This window comes from Podarcis vaucheri (genome assembly GCF_965113315.1).
Source record: "Podarcis vaucheri genome assembly, chromosome: 5".
Classification (NCBI taxonomy): domain Eukaryota; kingdom Metazoa; phylum Chordata; class Lepidosauria; order Squamata; family Lacertidae; genus Podarcis; species Podarcis vaucheri.
The window spans coordinates 7,603,061-7,621,436 of NC_138763.1; the positions used below are offsets into that span (position 1 = coordinate 7,603,061).

General features: G+C 47.8%; 1 protein-coding gene across 2 annotated transcripts in view; it reads right to left on the reverse strand.

Moving 5' to 3' along the window:
- Positions 1 to 1,527: 1,527 nt before the first annotated feature.
- LOC309533170 (cytochrome P450 2J5-like) overlaps positions 1,528 to 18,376 on the reverse strand; it is a 41,617-nt gene continuing 24,768 nt past the window's right edge. For both annotated transcript variants that reach the window (XM_082224376.1, XM_082224375.1), the window contains exons 6-9: positions 16,420 to 16,561; positions 15,462 to 15,649; positions 14,849 to 14,990; positions 1,528 to 2,294 (exon numbers count right to left, since the gene is read on the reverse strand). In XM_082224376.1, the coding sequence (XP_082080502.1) occupies positions 2,107 to 2,294; positions 14,849 to 14,990; positions 15,462 to 15,649; positions 16,420 to 16,561 (660 nt within the window). In that variant the 3' untranslated portion in view covers positions 1,528 to 2,106. The remainder of the gene's footprint in view (positions 2,295 to 14,848; positions 14,991 to 15,461; positions 15,650 to 16,419; positions 16,562 to 18,376) is intronic.

Below are 18,376 nucleotides of genomic sequence, written 5' to 3' on the forward strand. Positions count from 1 at the left end.
TTGCCGACGTGGGGATCCAGGGCACAGTCCTTCAATGGCTGCGCTCGTTTCTCTCTGGTCGGGGACAGAGGGTGGCGCTTGGGGGGGGAATTGTCATTGCGCCACTCCTTGGTGTGTGGAGTACCTCAGGGTGCGATACTCTCCCTGATGCTTTTCAACATCTTTATGCGCCCCCTCGCCCAGCTTGTCCGGAGTTTTGGGCTGGGTTGCCATCAGTATGTTGATGACACCCAACTATATCTGTTGATGGATGGCCATCCTGACTCGGCCCCAGACACACTGACCAGATGTTTGGAAGCTGTGGCTAGATGGTTACGTGGGAGCCGGTTGAAGCTAAATCCTTCGAAGACAGAGGTCCTGTGGCTGGGACGGGATGATATGGGATTGGGGGGGGCAACTCCCATCTCTTGCGGGGGCGCAATTAGTGCCAGCACTGTCCATTAAGAGTTTGGGTGTAATCTTCGACACCTCCCTTTCCATGGAGGCGCAGATTGCAGCTACAACAAAGGCGGCATTTTTCCATCTCCGCCAAGCTAAGCAGTTGGCTCCTTACCTCTCTCGCCCTGACCTAGCCACTGTGATCCACATGACGGTCACCTCCAGACTGGATTATTGTAACTTGCTCTACGTGGGGATACCCTTGAGACTGACCCAGAAACTCCAGCGGGTGCAGAATGCTGCAGTGAGACTCCTTATGAGGTCTTCGCTGCGAGATCACATTCACCCGGTGCTATACCAGCTGCACTGGCTCCCGGTGGAGTACAGGATCAGGTTTAAGGTGCTGGTTTTAACCTTTAAAGCCCTATATGGCCTAGGACCCTCGCTTCGGCTGGGGAGGGTGGGATATAAAAAAATTTATTATTATTATTATTATTATTATTATTATTATTATTATTATTCTCTCCCAACTCTATCTCTGCCAGCTTAGGGGGTCTCTTAATCCCTTCATCTGTGGCTTCCTTCCACTCCTCCAACATCACAACACTGCCATTGGCTGTTTCAGTCCTCTAGTCACCTTTTGTGAAGGACTTCTTCATTACACCATCTGTTGCCTCCATCCTTCTGTTTCATCCTTCTGTTCTGGCAATCCTTCATCCATATTGTTCTCCAAAGTCTCTTTGTCCTCTTTAATTCCACTTTCCATTTCATTCTTCTGTTTTCGTAGCTTTTGGGTGGTTGCTTCCATACCCATCTGTGCTGTTTCTCCTTGTTAAAATGTTATATATACAAACACACATACACATACACATACAAACAAACCAATTGCTCAGTGTTCCTCCATCCCTCCATTATTCCTAAAGCCACAGTTATCTCAGTTTTCCACCATCTCCATTTTACTCAAACTTCTGCCATTGAAGGAAAGGCTAGTGGAAGTCAGGGGAACGTCTGTTTCAAACTTCTCCTCCTTCCATTCCTTAACTGTGATAAAGGATGTGAAGCCTTCAAATATTGCATAGTGCCTCCACACAACCTATTTCACTCCTGATACCTTGTGTGGTCTGCGTTCTGGGTTCTGGGTTCAATGTAGTGATTTAGAAGAGATATTTTATTAACAAGCACACATGTACAGTATCCATCAAAGAAACTTAACATTCTTCAACTGGAGAAGCTGATAGCCTTGCTCTGAGGAGTCTACTCATCTTAAAGATACAATAACATAGCACGGGGGGTGTTAGAAGGGGGCTGCAGAAGAGGGAGAGAGGAGGAGGTGTGGGAATGTGTGTGTAAGGGAGATTTGAGAAAAGGAAGGGGAGGGGGAGGAGAAAAGGGAGCAAGAGTAAGAATGGGGATGCAAAGGAAGTTGTCAAAAAGGAGGGAGTAAGGAGGCATTGGGAGAGGGATGAAGATGAAAGCAGGGACATGAAAGGACCTGAAGAAAAGGAGGAGATGGGGTGAAGGGGGAAATGGATGCAAAGCAGAGCTGCAGAAGATAAGAGAGAAGTGGCTTCAGAAATGGAGCTGCGAAGGTGAAAAGAGACCTCAGTAGCTGCATGGGATGAGATGGAAAGGGAAGGGGAAATGCTAGGGGGTTCATGTATCAGGAGTGGCCAAGGGGTCACCGAGTGCAGGAAGCAGTGGTGCAGCCCCTAATATTTTCCTATTTTCTTATGTGTTGCAACGGGGAACAGCACAGAGTTTATAAGGATGGGGATGTGCTGCAGTCCCTATTATAGCCTCTTGATTGAGCTCTTTGACTCCTTCTGGCAGCTGAAAACTGAATGCCCTCAGCAGGCTGGTCAGGAAGATGAATATTTCGATCTTTGCCATCTGCATTGCCAAACATATGCGAGCCCCTGAAGAGGAGACAAGAAGAAGGCAGCAAGTGAGCAATAATTTACTTTCCCATGTTCATTGCTTTGTAGCTATAAACATTCTGAATAACACTTTGGCAAAACAGATACAGTTAGGATAGGGAAAACATCAAGGCTGCTGTCAGTTTTCTAGCCTGGTCAGTGCTAACCTTCCTTTCTTCTTGCTATACTTATGTTTTGTTCTGTATATCTATATGAATGGGGCAAGGCAGTGGCAAGTTAAGGGGATCTCTGGGTTGGTGGCTTGGGACCAGAAGCATAGCTAGGTGATCTTGCACCCCTGACAGAACTGTCCAGATTGCGCTCCCTAGCCACGGATAAATTAGCTCTTCTTTCCGCCTCTCCTCCACCCCACCCTGTGCCATTCAATTCCCCACACACTTCAATTTGTATTGAATTCTTTCCCAGAAAATACAATATTTAATTTATTATGTCTTAATAAAAGGTTTCAGGAAAGCAAATGACATTTAGATGGCAGTTGACAGTTTTTTAAATGTAATTAAGTTGTAAAACAGTATACAGATAGGCCTAAATGAAATGTAGAAAAATATCATACTGATTTATTTCACAATGATAACTTTATATTATAATACTATATGATGTAAAATGGCATTGCTTTCACAATATCTGTGTTATTTGGTTGATATAAATAAGAAAACTATTAACATTATTCACAAGTCACGTTACAAGTTCTTATTCAGAAGAGTTGTTATTTGAAATCTTTTTAAAAAGTAAAGTTAGGCCAACTCTGGCCTTAAGTAGGAATCTCCTCAATGAAGTCTGATGTGATTAGAACTTTATCCTCGATGGACAGGATTGCTAGACTTGTTAGTCTGGTTTCACTCATACTTGATCTTAAGTAGTTTTGTATGAGTTTTAAGTTATTAAAACTATGTTCACAAGATGCTACACTTCCTGGCATAGTGAGAAATATTCTCAGTGCTACGGTAATACCTCTGCAAACATCTGCCCTGAATAGCGTCCATTGCGGTGAATGTCCACGGCAACCCGGAAGTACCAGAATGGGTTAGTTCTGGGTTTGCCGCTTGCACACGTCAAATACATGACGTTCTCCCCACAATTACCCTTGGAAGCCGACACCTCAGGCCCTAACTGTTCCCCTATGGAAAATTTCACTGCATGCCGCTGATTTGAAGCATGCATATAAGAGGTGTGACAAAAATGTTAGGCTAAAAAGCAACTCTAACAGAGGGCTTACAAAATGCCTAAGTTAAAAATGAAATGCACAACACTATTGTAGACATACTTCCAACTCTTCAAAAGAAAAGAACTGTTGCTGACACAGAAAAAACATTTACCTAGATAATTTCTGACAGTCTGTGATACTTCACATAACAAAGTAGACCAAAGTACTACTAAAGTATGCAATTTGTGTAAATCACCTGAAGTGTCTGTCAGTATGGAATTTAGGGGCACTCTCCAAATGCATATACGGTACTTGACCACCTCAACTAAAAGTGCTACAAATTCTGCAAACCTCCAGCTATCTGTTTATTATACATTTACTATATATGTAGCACATTTAGCTTACAGAGTCCTTGGCTGTGTGCTTCACTAATCTTGAAAATTAGTGCGATGGATTCACTAAAACAAACAAAAAATAAATCCAATTTTAGAATCAGGGAAATTGAAAGTTGAGAGACATTGGTTTTCCCAGTTGGTGGACAATCTTTCTAAATCTGGGAGAAAATAAGAAATAAAAAATAAGAAATAGAAATAGAAACAGAAAATAAATAGTTAGCTTTTAATAAACATGTTTTTTCACGTTGGTTTTCCCAGTTGGTGGACAATCTTTCTAAGTCTGGGAGAAAATAAGAAATAGAAAATAAGTAATAGAAACAGAAAATAAATAGTCAGCTTTTAATAAACATTTTTTTTTCATTGAGATATATACTCATTGAGATATATATATGCATATGGAACAACAAATTGTTTCAGTAACTTTTGTTTCCAGAATATGTGTAGATGGATGGTATAAAACAAGGGTTTAGGAAACTGAGCTCAACTATTTCCACAGATATGCTTGGGTCTTGGGATACTGGCTTGCGGCTTGACTGACCTGATTATTGCAAGGCTATTTTTGGATTAGATTCACAGTATTCAAGTGCTAAATAATGACTACAGATATCATTGGTTCAATAGGCACTGAGTATTCAGCAAGTTTGAAAGCAACTGATCAGACCAGACCTGCTTTGCCTTTGTAGGCTCTTCAGATGCTGTTGGACTACAACACCCATCATCCCTGCCTTTGGCTGTGCTATCTGGGCCTGATGGGAGTTGGAACCCACCAACATCTGGGGGCCACCTTAGATTCTAAGGCATGAACATGACCTTTCGGAAACATATAGAACTTTTATTCTCAAAAGAGATTTTGTTTTCAGTGAATGTTTCATATTATATTAGCTCATGCACATCAACAGAGTCTATGTTTCTCCCTCCTTCAGTGGAGCCATACTAGGACCCAGGATCACAGTCTATTCGTCTGAAAGAAACTCTGGACAGTAGTCAGCTCAGAGAAGGTCAACTGTTGACATTAATGGACCTGACTTAGTCATAGTCCTTCATTTTAATGGGTCTACTCTGAGTAAAGCTTAGTTGACTACCAGCCTATTTTCAGCTCGTATTGTAAGCGTTGGACTCCCCCCTCCCTCTTTCTCTGTGCAAAGGCTATTCCAGCTTGCAAAACAATATTTCTATTCACATCGCATGAGGAAAAGCATTGCCGTTTGCACTGTGCAATTCCATATAAATAGATTGCAGTCGGAAACAAAACCTTTCCCTTTCTCAGAAAGGCTACTGGATTGCCGATGAGCCTCCCTGCTTGGAATGCTTCATTTCAGAGAGGAGATTACGGGGCTGATTTGTATGTTAGCCAGTTTGCGCGAGGGCGCGTTTGTGCTTGTCCACAGAATTCACACACAGAAGCATAATAACTTAACAATTGATGCTCAAGGCACTCTCTCCTCCCCCGCCTGTTCCTCCCCCCTTTTTTCTTTTCGTTCCCCATCCAAGCGCTCGATCCACCCTTGGAGCGAACGCCCTGCCCTGCCTGGCTGCTACCCTAAGGTAACGATTCAGCCATGTGATTGGAGCATGCATTCTTCAGAAGTCTCGCAAAAAGCAGGAAGTGAGAAAGGCAGAGGGGTGGGTGAGAAAGTGAGAAAGGTGGAGGGGAGAGAAGCACTCTTAAGCAGCCAGGGAGGCAAGCAACGTCCTGCTACTGGTGGCAGCATTCACAGCAGCAGGATCCCCTATGCCCGAGATTCCCAATGGTCCGTTCCAGCTGAGGTGGGAAAGCGAATGTGCTGTCTGAGGGAGCCGCGCTGTGCTCCTTTCCCTGCCGTACCCGCTGTGGTGCAGGGCTGCGGAATCCAGCTGCTGCTGCTGCTACTGCTAGAGAAAGAGAAGGTGACATATTTTTAGCCAATTCTGCACCCCTGGTGGGGGCCCATATCCAGGGGCGCCGACTTATAAAAAATATTGGGGGGGCCCATACCGGGGTCCTGCCGCTGGTTCGCTCGGGTAGCCGGGAGAACGCAGTTTGAGGTGGCGGTGTTGGGGAGAGACCCTCGCTCAGGGCGCCACTAGACTTGGCGGCCGGCGGCCTATCTGGGGGGTTTTGGAGCGTATTTCGGCGGAGCGATTGGGGAGGAGGGGGCTTGTTGCCGGATTCTTCAGCTGAGCCGGAGATCCGCTGCTGGGGGGTCCCTGGGCCGAGTTGTGAGCCCGGCCTGCTGAACGGAGATCCAGCCGATTGCGCGACGGGGACGGCCGGGGCTCTCCGGCTAGGGCGCGCGGCTGGCTGGCTGGCGATGGAGCAGGTGGGGAGGAGGCGGGGGTCCTCACTCTCTTAGGAAACGCACCCACGCGCCCGATTGCCACGAAGTCCGAAGGGTGCGTGTGTGGAATTAAAAAGCAAAAACGAGATACGGGCAGGGCAGGCAAAGAGTTTTCTGCAAGAGGATGGAGGGCAGGTTGAAGAGAAAATCACTCAGGATGAGACAGTCAAATCAGCCATGATAAAATGGGCTCAGGATATTGGGTATAACATCATGTTTGAGGACTGGGAAAGGTTATGGACCACCGGTATGAAATTCACGGCATGTAATGCCTTGAAGGAAAATATTATGAAAATGATTTATAGGTGGTACATGACCCCAGTCAAGCTTGCAAAAATATATCACCTGTCTGATAATAAATGTTGGAAATGTAAGGAGGCTGAAGGGACATTCTTTCACCTCTGGTGGACTTGTCCAAAAGTTAAGGCCTTCTGGGAATTGATCTATAATGAGTTAAAAAAGGTATTTAAGTATACCTTTCCCAAGAAACCAGAGGCCTTCCTCTTGGGCATTGTTGGCCAGAAAGTGTTAAAGAAGGATAGAACTTTCTTTATGTATGCAACTACAGCAGCAAGAATACTTATCGCAAAATATTGGAAGACACAAGATTTGCCCACACTGGAAGAGTGGCAGACGCAATTGATGAACTACATGGAACTGGCTGAAATGACTGGCAGAATCCGAGATTTAGGAGAAGAAACAACGGAAGAGGACTGGAAAAAATTTAAGGACTATTTACAAAAACAATATAAGTTGTATGAATGTTAAAAATTTACACGATTCGGAAACTATAGCTTCAGCAATTAGATTTGGGAAACAGGAAATTATATTTTAAGTAAGAAAAGGTCAAAATCTAAGGTAATACTATGTTTAATTTAAGATATAAGTAACTGATGAAAAGTATGTTAAATTTAGAGGTATAGTATTTGAAAAGTACAAAATAAGGTACGAAACAAGGTAATAATTTGCTGATATCTTTATTATAAAGAATGCAGGGTAAGGGAGATGCGAGGAAGTCCAGTTAGTTATATAAAAAATGTGTTGAATGGTTGGTTTTCTTTTCTTCTTTTTTTTCTTTTTCTTGTTCTTTTACTTTTTTCTTCAGTGTATGTTTCTAACTTTGTATTTGAAAACTTAATAAAATATTTATAAAAAAAGAAGAAGAGAAAATCCTTTCGCTTTTCTGGGGCTCAGGGAAGTCTCAGAGCCGGAGGTTGGGGAAGGGACCCCCTTTGCTCTGCCCTCTTCTCCCGTCTTAGATTCGCATGGGGGTCCCCGCCCGAGCTTGCCTGGCCACCGGGCCACACAAGGGCCGCGCTCTACGCGGCGCACCTTGCTAGCCGCGCAGCTGTCCTCCGCGGCTGCGGAGCGGCCCTGCGCCGGTGCCCAGCCCCTCTGGGCGCCCGCTGCGCTGCCAATGACAAGTGGGCGACGTCGCGGGCAGGGAAGGCGTTGCTTTCTTTCCCGATCCTGCATCCTCCCAGTCTTCCAGCCCTTTTTTGGGTTGGAAGCTCGTCTCGTTCGCCCTTCTCCTTTCTTCACCCTGCGCGCAATTTTCCTCCCTCGTCTCCCTCCCCATTTCTCCTTCCTTCCTGACTGACTGACTGACGGGCTTGGGCTCGGGCTCAGGCTCGGGCTCGGGCTCCGGGTCGGGCTCAGGCTCAGGCTCGGGCTCCGGGTCGGGCTCGGGCTCGGGCTCCGGGTCGGGCTCGGGCTCCGGGTCGGGCTCAGGCTCAGGCTCGGGCTCGGGCAGCCACAGCGTGGGCTGTGTTGGCGATCGGCGGCGCGGGGGAATGGCCCTTCCAGGGGAGCCGGCGCTGCTCAATGGGGTTGCCAAGGAGACAGGCCGGCCGCCCCCTGCCGCGCGGGTGCCCGTTATCGAGCTGGTGCGCGCCGGGCGCCCTATAAAAGCCGCGGACGCGCCCACCGCCGCCCGAGATTATTGGGGGGGCTGAGCCCCCCCAAACGAATTTTTGAGGGGGCTCGGGCCCCCTCAAGCCCCATGGAGTCGGCGCCTATGCCCATATCACCACCTTCTAGCTACGGCCCTGTTTGGGACCCACACGTGCACTATGGGGCCTCCATTGTTTACCATCTGGACCTCCCTACATTTGCCACCCCTGCCCTGTCCCTGAGAGAGGCGGCACAGCAAGCACCAGGATAGTGCTGTTCCCTGTCACACATCACCACTGCAAGCCACCCAACTTCTTTTCAGGCAGCAATGCTGGTTCCCACCAAGGTGAAGTAAACCTGGCAGGACAGTTTGCTCATGGTCTTAACCCCTTTCTGCATTGCTGATTTGGGCAGTTGACCAAAGTTTTCCTTTCATTTTTTTAAATCAAGTTTTATTGTACGTGCGTGAGACACAATAAAAGCCATGCTAATCTAAAAGGGAAAATAGAAAAAAAATTAGGAAAGGAAGAAAAGATTGAAAAGAAATAAAGGAAATTACAAGGTCCTCTATCAAAATTAAATCTTCACTCTTATTCTGCACACAGAAAAGTGAGCCCTCCCAGTTCTCACTGGGAGCTAGACCCTCTTACACTGGCTTTGAAATATACTTAGAGTCGCAAAGTGATTTCATGCTCTTTATTCAGCTCATAGTGGTGAGGAGGAATGAATGAATGTCCCCTCAAAGTATCTGCTTTATATACATTATTTACACAATGGGCTGCACATGATTGGTTAATTCTGGAATTCTACTGTAAGCCAATCAGGTTGTGGATTCACTTCTATCTGGAGCATGATTGGGTGGTTCCTGCCAACCAATCATACTGCTGAATTGTTCTTGGACCAATCAGACTGCTGCAATTTGGATCCTATTTTTCTAGGACCAATCAGACTGCTGCAATTTGGATCCTATTGTTCTAGGACCAATCAGACTGCTGCAGTTTGGATGCTATTCAACTCAGTACATAACACCCCTCCCCTCTAAGTTCCAGTCCTGCCCGGGAGGTCGCACTCATAGTCCTCGAGGTACGCCGGCGGCCTACATGTGCGTTGCGGCCTGTGGTGTTCCCTGGTCCGGGGTTTAGGTTCTGGCTTATGTTCCAAGGATGCTGGCTGTGATGGGCCTGTTTGGTTTGGCGCAACCGGCTCGCTCAGTCGTGGTTCTGGTTCCGGTGTCCTTTCGGCCTCGCGGGTCCTCTCTGTACTTACTGATTCTGCCTCTCCTGCTGGCCCCTCCTGGTCTATGGGCCTCACTGCCCCTCTGTTCCCTTGGGACTCCTCTGACCTTTCCTCCTCCTGGTTTTCTCCTGGGAATCGTTGCCGTATCTGGTCGCAGTGGCGGCGCCAGCATTGCCCCCCATCCGTTAGCACCTCGTGCAACACGGAGCCAGTGACCCTGGTGACTGTGGCGGGTACCCATGCTGGGCCTGCCCCAAAATTCTTTGCGTACACTGGGTCCTGGGCCTCGAAGGTCCGGGGGTTCCTGCCTTCCCCCACCACTACCTCATCCTGAGCTCTATCGGGGTGAAGGTGGTCCAATCTGATTGCAAGGCGCCGACCCATTAGTAGTTCAGTGGGGCTCCAGCCAGTCGTTGAGCTGGGGGTGCTGTGCTGTGCTAGGAGGAATGTAGCAAGGCGGTACTCCCAGTCCCCTTGCGTCATGCGGCGAAGGGTGTCCTTGGTGGTCCGCACCATGCGTTCTGCTTGGCCATTGGTGGCAGGGGGAATGGCGCCAAAGGGATGTGGCGGATGGCGTTCTGCGCTGTAAAGGTTTGGAATTCTCCTGACGTAAATGCAGTCCCGTTGTCTGAGACGAGTGTGTCAGGGAGCCTGTGGGCTGCAAACAGCCTGCGTAGTACCCGGATGGCTGCGGATGTAGAAGTGGACGGTACCAGTGCGACTTCCAGCCATTTGGTGTAGGAGTCCACCACTATAAAGAATGTTTTCCCCTGAAAGAGGCCAGCGAAGTCCACATGCAGGTGTGACCATGGTGCTCGGGCGGACTCCCAGGACTGGACTGGGGCCCTTGGGGGATCTGGGCGGGATTCTTGGCAGGCCTGGCAATGTTTGACCCAGGCCTCTATCTCTCCGTCGATCCCTGGCCACCACACATAACTCCTGGCAAGGGCCTTCATTCTTACTACCCCTGGGTGTGTCTCGTGTAGGGCTGTGAGGACCCTTTTGCAGAGGGGCTGGGGAACAACGACCCTGCTTCCCCATAACAGGCACTCCTTGTGGGCCGACAGTTCATGTTTGCGGGTTGTGTAGCCAGCGAATTCTGGCCCAGGGCTGCTGCTGGGCCATCCCCTCCACACCCAGTCCAGGACCCGGGAGATGACCCTATCTTTCTTGGAATGGCGTGCAACTTCTTGTGCCTGAATGGGGTGGTCGGGAAGCAGCTCCAGGCTCATAACCTCTTGTGCAGGTGCTGGGTTGGGGCCTGTTTCCGGTAGTGGTAGCCTGCTGAGGGCGTCCGCATGGCCCATTGCCTTCCCCGGGCGGTGAATCAGTGCATACTGGTAGCTGGCAAGGAAAATTGACCACCTGAGGACGCGAGGAGACAGCACTTGGGGGGTCAGCTTTTCGGGGGCAAACAAGCCAAGCAACGGCTTGTGGTCAGTCACCACGGTGAAGGGCCGCCCGTACAAGAAATCATGGAATTTTTTTACTCCTTTCACGATTGCCAGACCCTCCTTGTCTATTTGCGAGTAGTTCCGCTCGGTTGCGTTGAGTGTCTGGGAAAAGTATGCCACCATTACCTCTCTTCCATCTGGGAGTTGGTGTCCCAGGACAGCGCCAATGCCATAGGGCGAGGCGTCGCATGCTAGCACCACCGGCAGCCTCTCGTCGAAGTGTGCCAAGACCGAGTTTGAGACAAGCAAGTCCTTGACTGCCTGGAATGCAGCCTTCTGGCCCAAGTGGCCCGCTTGTCCAGGAGTCTGTGTAGGGGCTCTGCTACCGCTGCCTTGTGGGGAAGGAAGGAATGGTAAAAGTTCAATAGTCCCAAGAAGGCCTGAAGTTCAGTCTTGCTCTTGGGTGCTGGGGCATCACAAATGGCCCGTACCTTGTCCCCAGTTGGGTGGACCCCTTCTGCGTCCACCATAAATCCCAGAAAGTCCACCTGAGGCACTCCTAGTAGACATTTTTCCCGCTTCACCTTGAGACCCGCCATCTGGAAACGGTGCAGAACAGTGCGGAGGCGGTCCTCCAACTCCTCTGGTGTGGGCCCGGCAATCAACACATCATCGAAGAAGGGGGTGACGCCAGGAATCCCTTTAAGGAGCAAGTCCATTAGATTCTGGAATATGCCTGGTGCCACACTGACACCGAATTGCAGCCGCTTTACCCTGAACGCTCCTCTGTGCGTCACAATCGTCTGTGCCTCTGCTGTGGCCTCATCTACTGGCAGCTGTTGATATGCTTGGGCCAAGTCCAGCTTGCCAAAAAATTTCGACCCAGCCAGGGTGGCAAGGACATGGCTGACCACTGGCACTGGGTATGCATGGGCTGTGAGGGCCTTGTTTATGGTACATTTGTAGTCTGCGCAGATGCGGACTGAACCATTAGGCTTTACGGGTGTGACGATTGGGGTTTCCCAGGGGGCATTAGGCACTGGCTCCAGCACTCCTTGCTCCACGAGCCAGTCCAATTCCTCGTCTATATGGGGTTTCAGGGCGAACGGGACCCGGCGGGCCTTGAGCCTGACCGGTCGTACTGTGGGGTCAAGCTGTAGAGCAATGGGGGGCCCTGTATACTGTCCCAATTTCCCATCAAAAACCACTGGAAATTCCTTGCAGATGGCGTCCACATCCACTTGTAAGGTAGTGTGGTTCACCCCGGTGATGGCTAGCCCCAGTGGTCCAAACCATGCCAATCCCAGTAAGCTAATGTAGGGGCCCTTGACCACGAGCAAGTCCAGTTGCCACGTCCGCCCTCGGTATTGCACCCTGAAGGTCCCCACCCCCATTGTGGGGACCTTACGTTTCTGGAAGTCCCGGAGGGTGAATGGGGCCGGCCTGAGTTTGGGACCCCCAGTAGGACACAGTTTCCTTAAGGTCCTTGCCAAGATTATGGATAGAGTTGAACCCGTGTCAAGCTCCATGCGGCATGGGGTCCCCTCTATCTGTACCTCTACATAAATTTTCTCTACGTTGGGGTGGGGCAACTGGTATACCTGGAAGTCCGTGAGCTCCGTAGAGTTGCCTTGGTGCGTTGGGCCCCGGGACCTGGGGCTCTTGGATTGGTCATCTGATGCCTGGCGTCGGGTGGGCCGAGCTCGACACACCCGGGCGATGTGTCCCAATTTTCTGCACTGCCTGCACTCTGCGTTGCGGAAACGGCAGGTCCTCCTCGCGTGACTTTCCCCGCAGCTTGCGCAGTTCCCTCCTTCTCGTCGAGGCAGCTGTGGTATGTGGGCTGCTTGAGTGCGCTGCTGTACTCGGTGCACCTCCTCCCTGTCAGATCCTGAGTCGTCGGTGAGGTCTTCATGGTGGACCCTCGGTTGGGTTGGCAGGCTCAGCCGTGCCTCTTGCATCGACCTCTTGGCAGCTTCCGTTGCCAGGGCCTCCTCCAGAGCGACCTGGAACGTTAGGTCCTTCTTGGCGTAGAGGCGTCGTTGCAGCTTCTCATCCTTCAGGCCACCGACGAGGCGGTCACGAAGCATGTTCTCCAGCTCTGAGAAGTTGCAGAACCGGGCAGCTTGGCAGAGAGAGGTCACAAACCCAGTTATGCTTTCCCCAGGGGCTTGCCGCTTTGCGTAGAAGGCATTTCGACGAGCCACCACTGAGGGCTGCGGTGAAAAGTGCCCCTTCAGCTGTTCCATTATTGTTTTGTATGGAACAGTAGCGACGTCTTCAGGTGCAAGGAGAGCCCAGGCGATTTCAAATGTCTCCTCTCCACAGATGCTGAAGAATATCACCCTCTTCTTGGCGTCTTCTTCATCGGTGACCCCTTTGGCTTCTAGGAGGAAGGTGAAACGGGAGGCGTACGCTTCCCAGTCAGTCACCAGGTGCTGGGTTGAACGGTGAGAGGCTGCTGTCGGTTGCCATTCAGAGTTCCTTGTGTCCCGGAGCTGAAGCCTGGATACACGGTGCGAGGCAGCGGTGCGGCAGGTGGCGGTGCTGCGGTGCTGTGTGTGGCAGTCAGCTCAGCGGGATCCCATCCTCGTCGCCAGTGAAATATACTCAGAGTCGCAAAGTGATTTCATGCTCTTTATTCAGCTCATAGTGGTGAGGAGGAATGAATAAAAGTCCCCTCAAAGTATCTGCTTTATATACATTATTTACACAATGGACTGCACATGATTGGTTAATTCTGGAATTCTACTGTAAGCCAATCAGGTTGTGGATTCACTTATATCTGGGGCATGATTGGGTGGTTCCTGCCAACCAATCATACTGCTGAATTGTTCTTGGACCAATCAGACTGCTGCAATTTGGATCCTATTGTTCTAGGACCAATCAGACTGCTGCAGTTTGGATCCTATTCAACTCAGTACATAACAGGCTTCTAGCCCTGTGAGATGCTCTCTGCCCTGCCCCTCCCACAGGACCCTTCATCTTCAATCCATCCTCTTCCTGAATGTATCTTCCTTGATATGAGATAGCGAACTTCAAATTACAGAACAAAACATAAGTATAGCAAGAAGAAAGAAAGGTTAGCACTGACCAGGCTAGACAATTGATAGCAGCCTTGATGTTTTCCCATTCCTAACTATGTCTGTTTTGCCAAAGTGTTATTCAGAATGTTTATCAGCGGCCTTTGACACCATAGACCATAACATCCTTCTGGACCGTCTAGAGGGGCTGGGAGCTGGGGGCACTGTCATACAGTGGTTCCGCTCCTTCCTCCTGGGCCGTGTCCAGAAAGTGGTGGTGGGGGATGAGTGTTCAGACCCCTTGGCTCTCACTTGTGGGGTGACTCAGGGTTCCGTCCTCTCCCCCATGCTTTTTAATATCTATATGAATGTTACACTGATCACTGCAGATGGTGACAGCAGCTACGAAATTAAAAGACGCCTGCTTCTTGGGAGAAAAGCAATGACAAACCTAGACAGCATCTTAAAAACAAAGCACCTTGCCAACAAAGGTCTGTATAGTAAAAGCTATGGTTTTCCCAGTAGTGATGTATGGAAGTGAAAGCTGGACCATATTGATGCTTTTGAAATATGGTGCTGGACGAGACTGCAAAAAGATCAAATGTATCCATTCTTAAGGAAATGAGCCCTAAGTGCTCACTGGAAGGACAGAGCCTGAAGCTGAGGCTCCAATACTTTGGCCACCTCATGAGAAGAGAAGACTCCCTGAAAACACCCTGATGTTGGGAAAGATGGAGGGCACAAGGAGAAGGCGATGACAGAGGACAAGATGGTTGGATACTGTTCTCAAAGCTACCAGCATGAGTTTGACCAAACTGCGGATGGCAGTGGAAGACAGAAGTGCCAGGCGTGCTCTGGTCCATGGGGTCACAAAGAGTCGGACACGACTAAACGACTAAACAACAACAACAAGGGAGCGCAATCTGGACAGTTCTGTCAGGGGCACACGATCACCTAGCTATGGCTCTGGTCCCAAGCCACCAACCTAGAGATCCCCTTAACTTGCCAGTGCCTTGCCCCATTATGCTGACCAGCAGTGCCACTCCAGCCAGAAAGATGCTCCTTCTGCTCCAGCCCACTCCCTCAAGCACATCTACAGATCACAACATAGCTTGGTCTTCTGCATTTACCTGCACCAAATGGCAGATATTCTTCTCTGTTCACGAATTGTCCATCCTTGTCCAAAAAATGATTTGGGTTGAACTCTGCAGGTGTCTCCCATCGTGTTGGATCAAGAAGTACAGAGCGTAGATCGGGAATAATAATAGTCCCCTGCAAATAAGAAACAAGTGACTTGGAATGCATTCACATCAATACTTTTGTTTTATTGTCCCACACTATCCCAAGACTAATCATTGCAGAGACTGATCTGAATTATTATTATTATTATTATTATTATTATTATTATTATTATTATTATTATTATTATTTTGGTGGATGGCTTTGTATTCATCACTGTAAAAACTTTCTATACAGGCAGGAACACAAGGGGGCTTTCCCCCACCTCTTTTAAAATGAAAGCTCACAACCAGGCGGAGACTTCTGGCCACTACATGCTCCTCCCCTGCCACAATTGCCCCATGGAATGGCACTTGCTGATGGTGAAACATGTCTGCAGATGGAGCTCCTGCTCTTGCCCTTCAGATTTTTGAATAGACAGGAACTTCCTGTACGGCTGGCTGCAACCTTTTGCTGCTCTTTGTTCTTGGGCTACAGGAGTGCAGCTGTATCATAATGTTATACCTTGGGAATGAGAAAACCACGCAGCTTCAAATCCTTTGTACATTGCCTAGGTAACCCAAAAAAATTGGCAAATTTAAAGCGCTGCATCTCATGAATCACAGCATTGGTGTAGGGCAGTTTCTTCTTATCTTGATAGCAGATTGAGTGAGCAGAACCTATGACATCTTCTATTTCCTTGTGCATTTTATCTGAAGAGAATGACAGAAACAGGTTTATTGTTAATACTGCATTTTATTTCAGTTGGACATTTATTTCCCTTGAACATATTCCACAAATCTCTGTGAATGAGTCCCAGGTTCTTGCATTCAAAGCCCACCTCGTCCTCCAAAGAGTTTAAGTCAGTCTATATGGTTCTTCCCCACTTTAGATCCCAGGTAAGAAAAGGTTGAAAGAGAAGCTCATCTCAGTAGTTTCTGGTTGCCAGAACTGTCTGGATTTGCTGAAGGGCTGGGATGAAAGGCTGTCATATATTCATCCTCCACCCCCAGCCCTCAATATTTCCTGTTTACTTACACTGGCATGCTTTCGAACTGCTACATTGGCAGAAGCTGGGACAGAGCAACAGGAGCTCACCTGTCTTATGGATTCGAACTGCCAACCTTCTAATCAGCAATCCCTAGAGGCTCAGTGCTTTAGACCACAGTGCCACCCACATCCCTCATGTAATGGAGCATGGAGAGGCAGGAATGAGGCTCAGTCACTTATTTCACAGCAGGGGTATTCTTGTACATTTGCTGCATAAAGAAACTGCTAGCAGATTTGCAAAAGAAAACAGGTACAGGTTGTGGTATGGTATCAAACTGGAGGGGGGAATGTGTGATTCCTGCATTGCAGGGGGTTGTATTAGAAGACCCTTGGGGTCCCTTCCAACCCTACTATTGTAGGCTTCCTTATGAAACCTTTAAAGAACTATGCTCCACCCTAGTGGTCAAGAGAAGCCCTGGCTCTCCTCTCTCACCTTGGATATCTGGATGACTTGCCAGGAGGAGAAGTGCCCATTGCAGAGAACTCCTAGTTGTGTCCGACCCTCCTACAAAGAGGTCAAAAATGCACTGGGCCAAGTTTTCTTCATCATAGGTGGACTCTGGGTCATTCCTGCTCTGGTGTTGAAAATGGGGAAAGTGACATGTCATTTACATGCATTACATTCTGTCCTTCAGCACTTTATCTTTCTTCCCCCACTTATTACCATACCACCCACACATGATTCATGAGAGGTGGGGTATCCTCTTATAGTGCCTAAGGTGAAATGGGAAGCTGCTGCCACCCCCACCCCCCGCTGTTGCTGCCCTCACTCGCTGGATCATCACCTTTTCATAGTGAGTGGGCTTGCAAATTCCTATGACCCTTGTGAGTGAAGCCATTGGGAATCTCGTACTCCCAGCAGGGTCACCCAAGGCGATAAGGTCAAAGGGGAGGAGCTAGACAAAGAATGATCCAAGAAGAGCAGGCAAGGGACAACTGAAGGAAGAAAAAGGAGGCTACACATTCTTCTGTAAAGGTCTATCGGAACAAGAATGTCAAATACATGAGGTAGGTTTCGCTATCAAATCTTGTAAAACTCCTGTCAGAAGTCCCTACCAGACTCCTGGTAAACTCACCAAAAACCAACAGGCTACTATTACCAACACACTCATTCAACAAAAAAAAATATTTAAAACTTCATGGAGGCATCCTCAGTCAAACCACTGGCACCCCTTAGACTATGTTATTGTCTGTGCTAAAGATTTCCATGATGTGCTCCTTACCAGAGCTATGACGAGTGCCGACAAATGCTGGACAGATCACTGACTAATACGTTCCACGATGGCTATCAAGATTATACCTCAACACAGGCTTCAAGGAATGAAACCAAGGTGCAAAATGAACACTCAAGCCCTTCAAGATCCCATTAACCGGGATTGCTTCCAAACAACTCTCTTTTTTAAAAATATTTTTTATTAGGAATTTCAACATAATATTTTATCAAAAATACATCATCCTCATCCCCCCCATTTTCCCTCCCCCTTCCCCAAAAAGAAAAAACCTACCCTTCCACCCACCCTGACTTCCCTCAGCTCCTCTCTCTGGTTTTTCAGCACATAATATCTCTGCATGTTATAAAATTGTAGATATCCTTAATTTATCTATCTATATATTACCAATAAAAGGGTTGTGAATGTTTCTTCAAAACCTGCCAAGGAGTCCAGTTCATTTTCTTGTTTCTTTAAGTACTTTGTAAAGGGTTCCCATTCTTCTTTAAAATCACAGCTGTCCTTATCACGTAGTTTGTATGTCAATTTCACCACTTCTGCATAATCCATCAGTTTCTCTTGCCACAGTTCTTTGGTCAGGATTTCTTCATTCTTCCACACTTGTGCTATTAAGACTCTTGCCGCTGTTGCCGCATACATGAAGATGTTTTTCAATTTCCTTGGCCGGTCTTTTCCTACATTCCCTAACAAAAGTGCTTCAGGCTTTTTTATAAATGTTAATTGGAACATTTTCTTCAACTCATTGTATATCATTTCCCAGAATTTTTTAAAATTTTGCTACAATCCCACCACATATGGTAAAAAGTCCCTTCTTTTTCCTTACATTTCCAACACATATTTGAACCAGTTTTATACATTCTTCCTATTTGCACTCGTGTTATATATCATCTATACATCATTTTCATGTAATTTTCTTTCAGCAAAGAGCAATCTGTATATTTTGAATCAGTTTTCCACAATCTTTCCCAAACTTCAAGCATTATTTTGTGTTCTATATCTTGTGTCCATTTAATCATAATTGATTTCACCTCTTCATTTTTTGTTTCCCATTCTAGCAGAATACTATATGCACCTTTCAGCAGCTTCACCTTCCCTTCTACAACTTCCTTTTGGAATCTAGATGTCGTATAGCTAAATCCTTTCTTATTGTCTTCTTTGTAT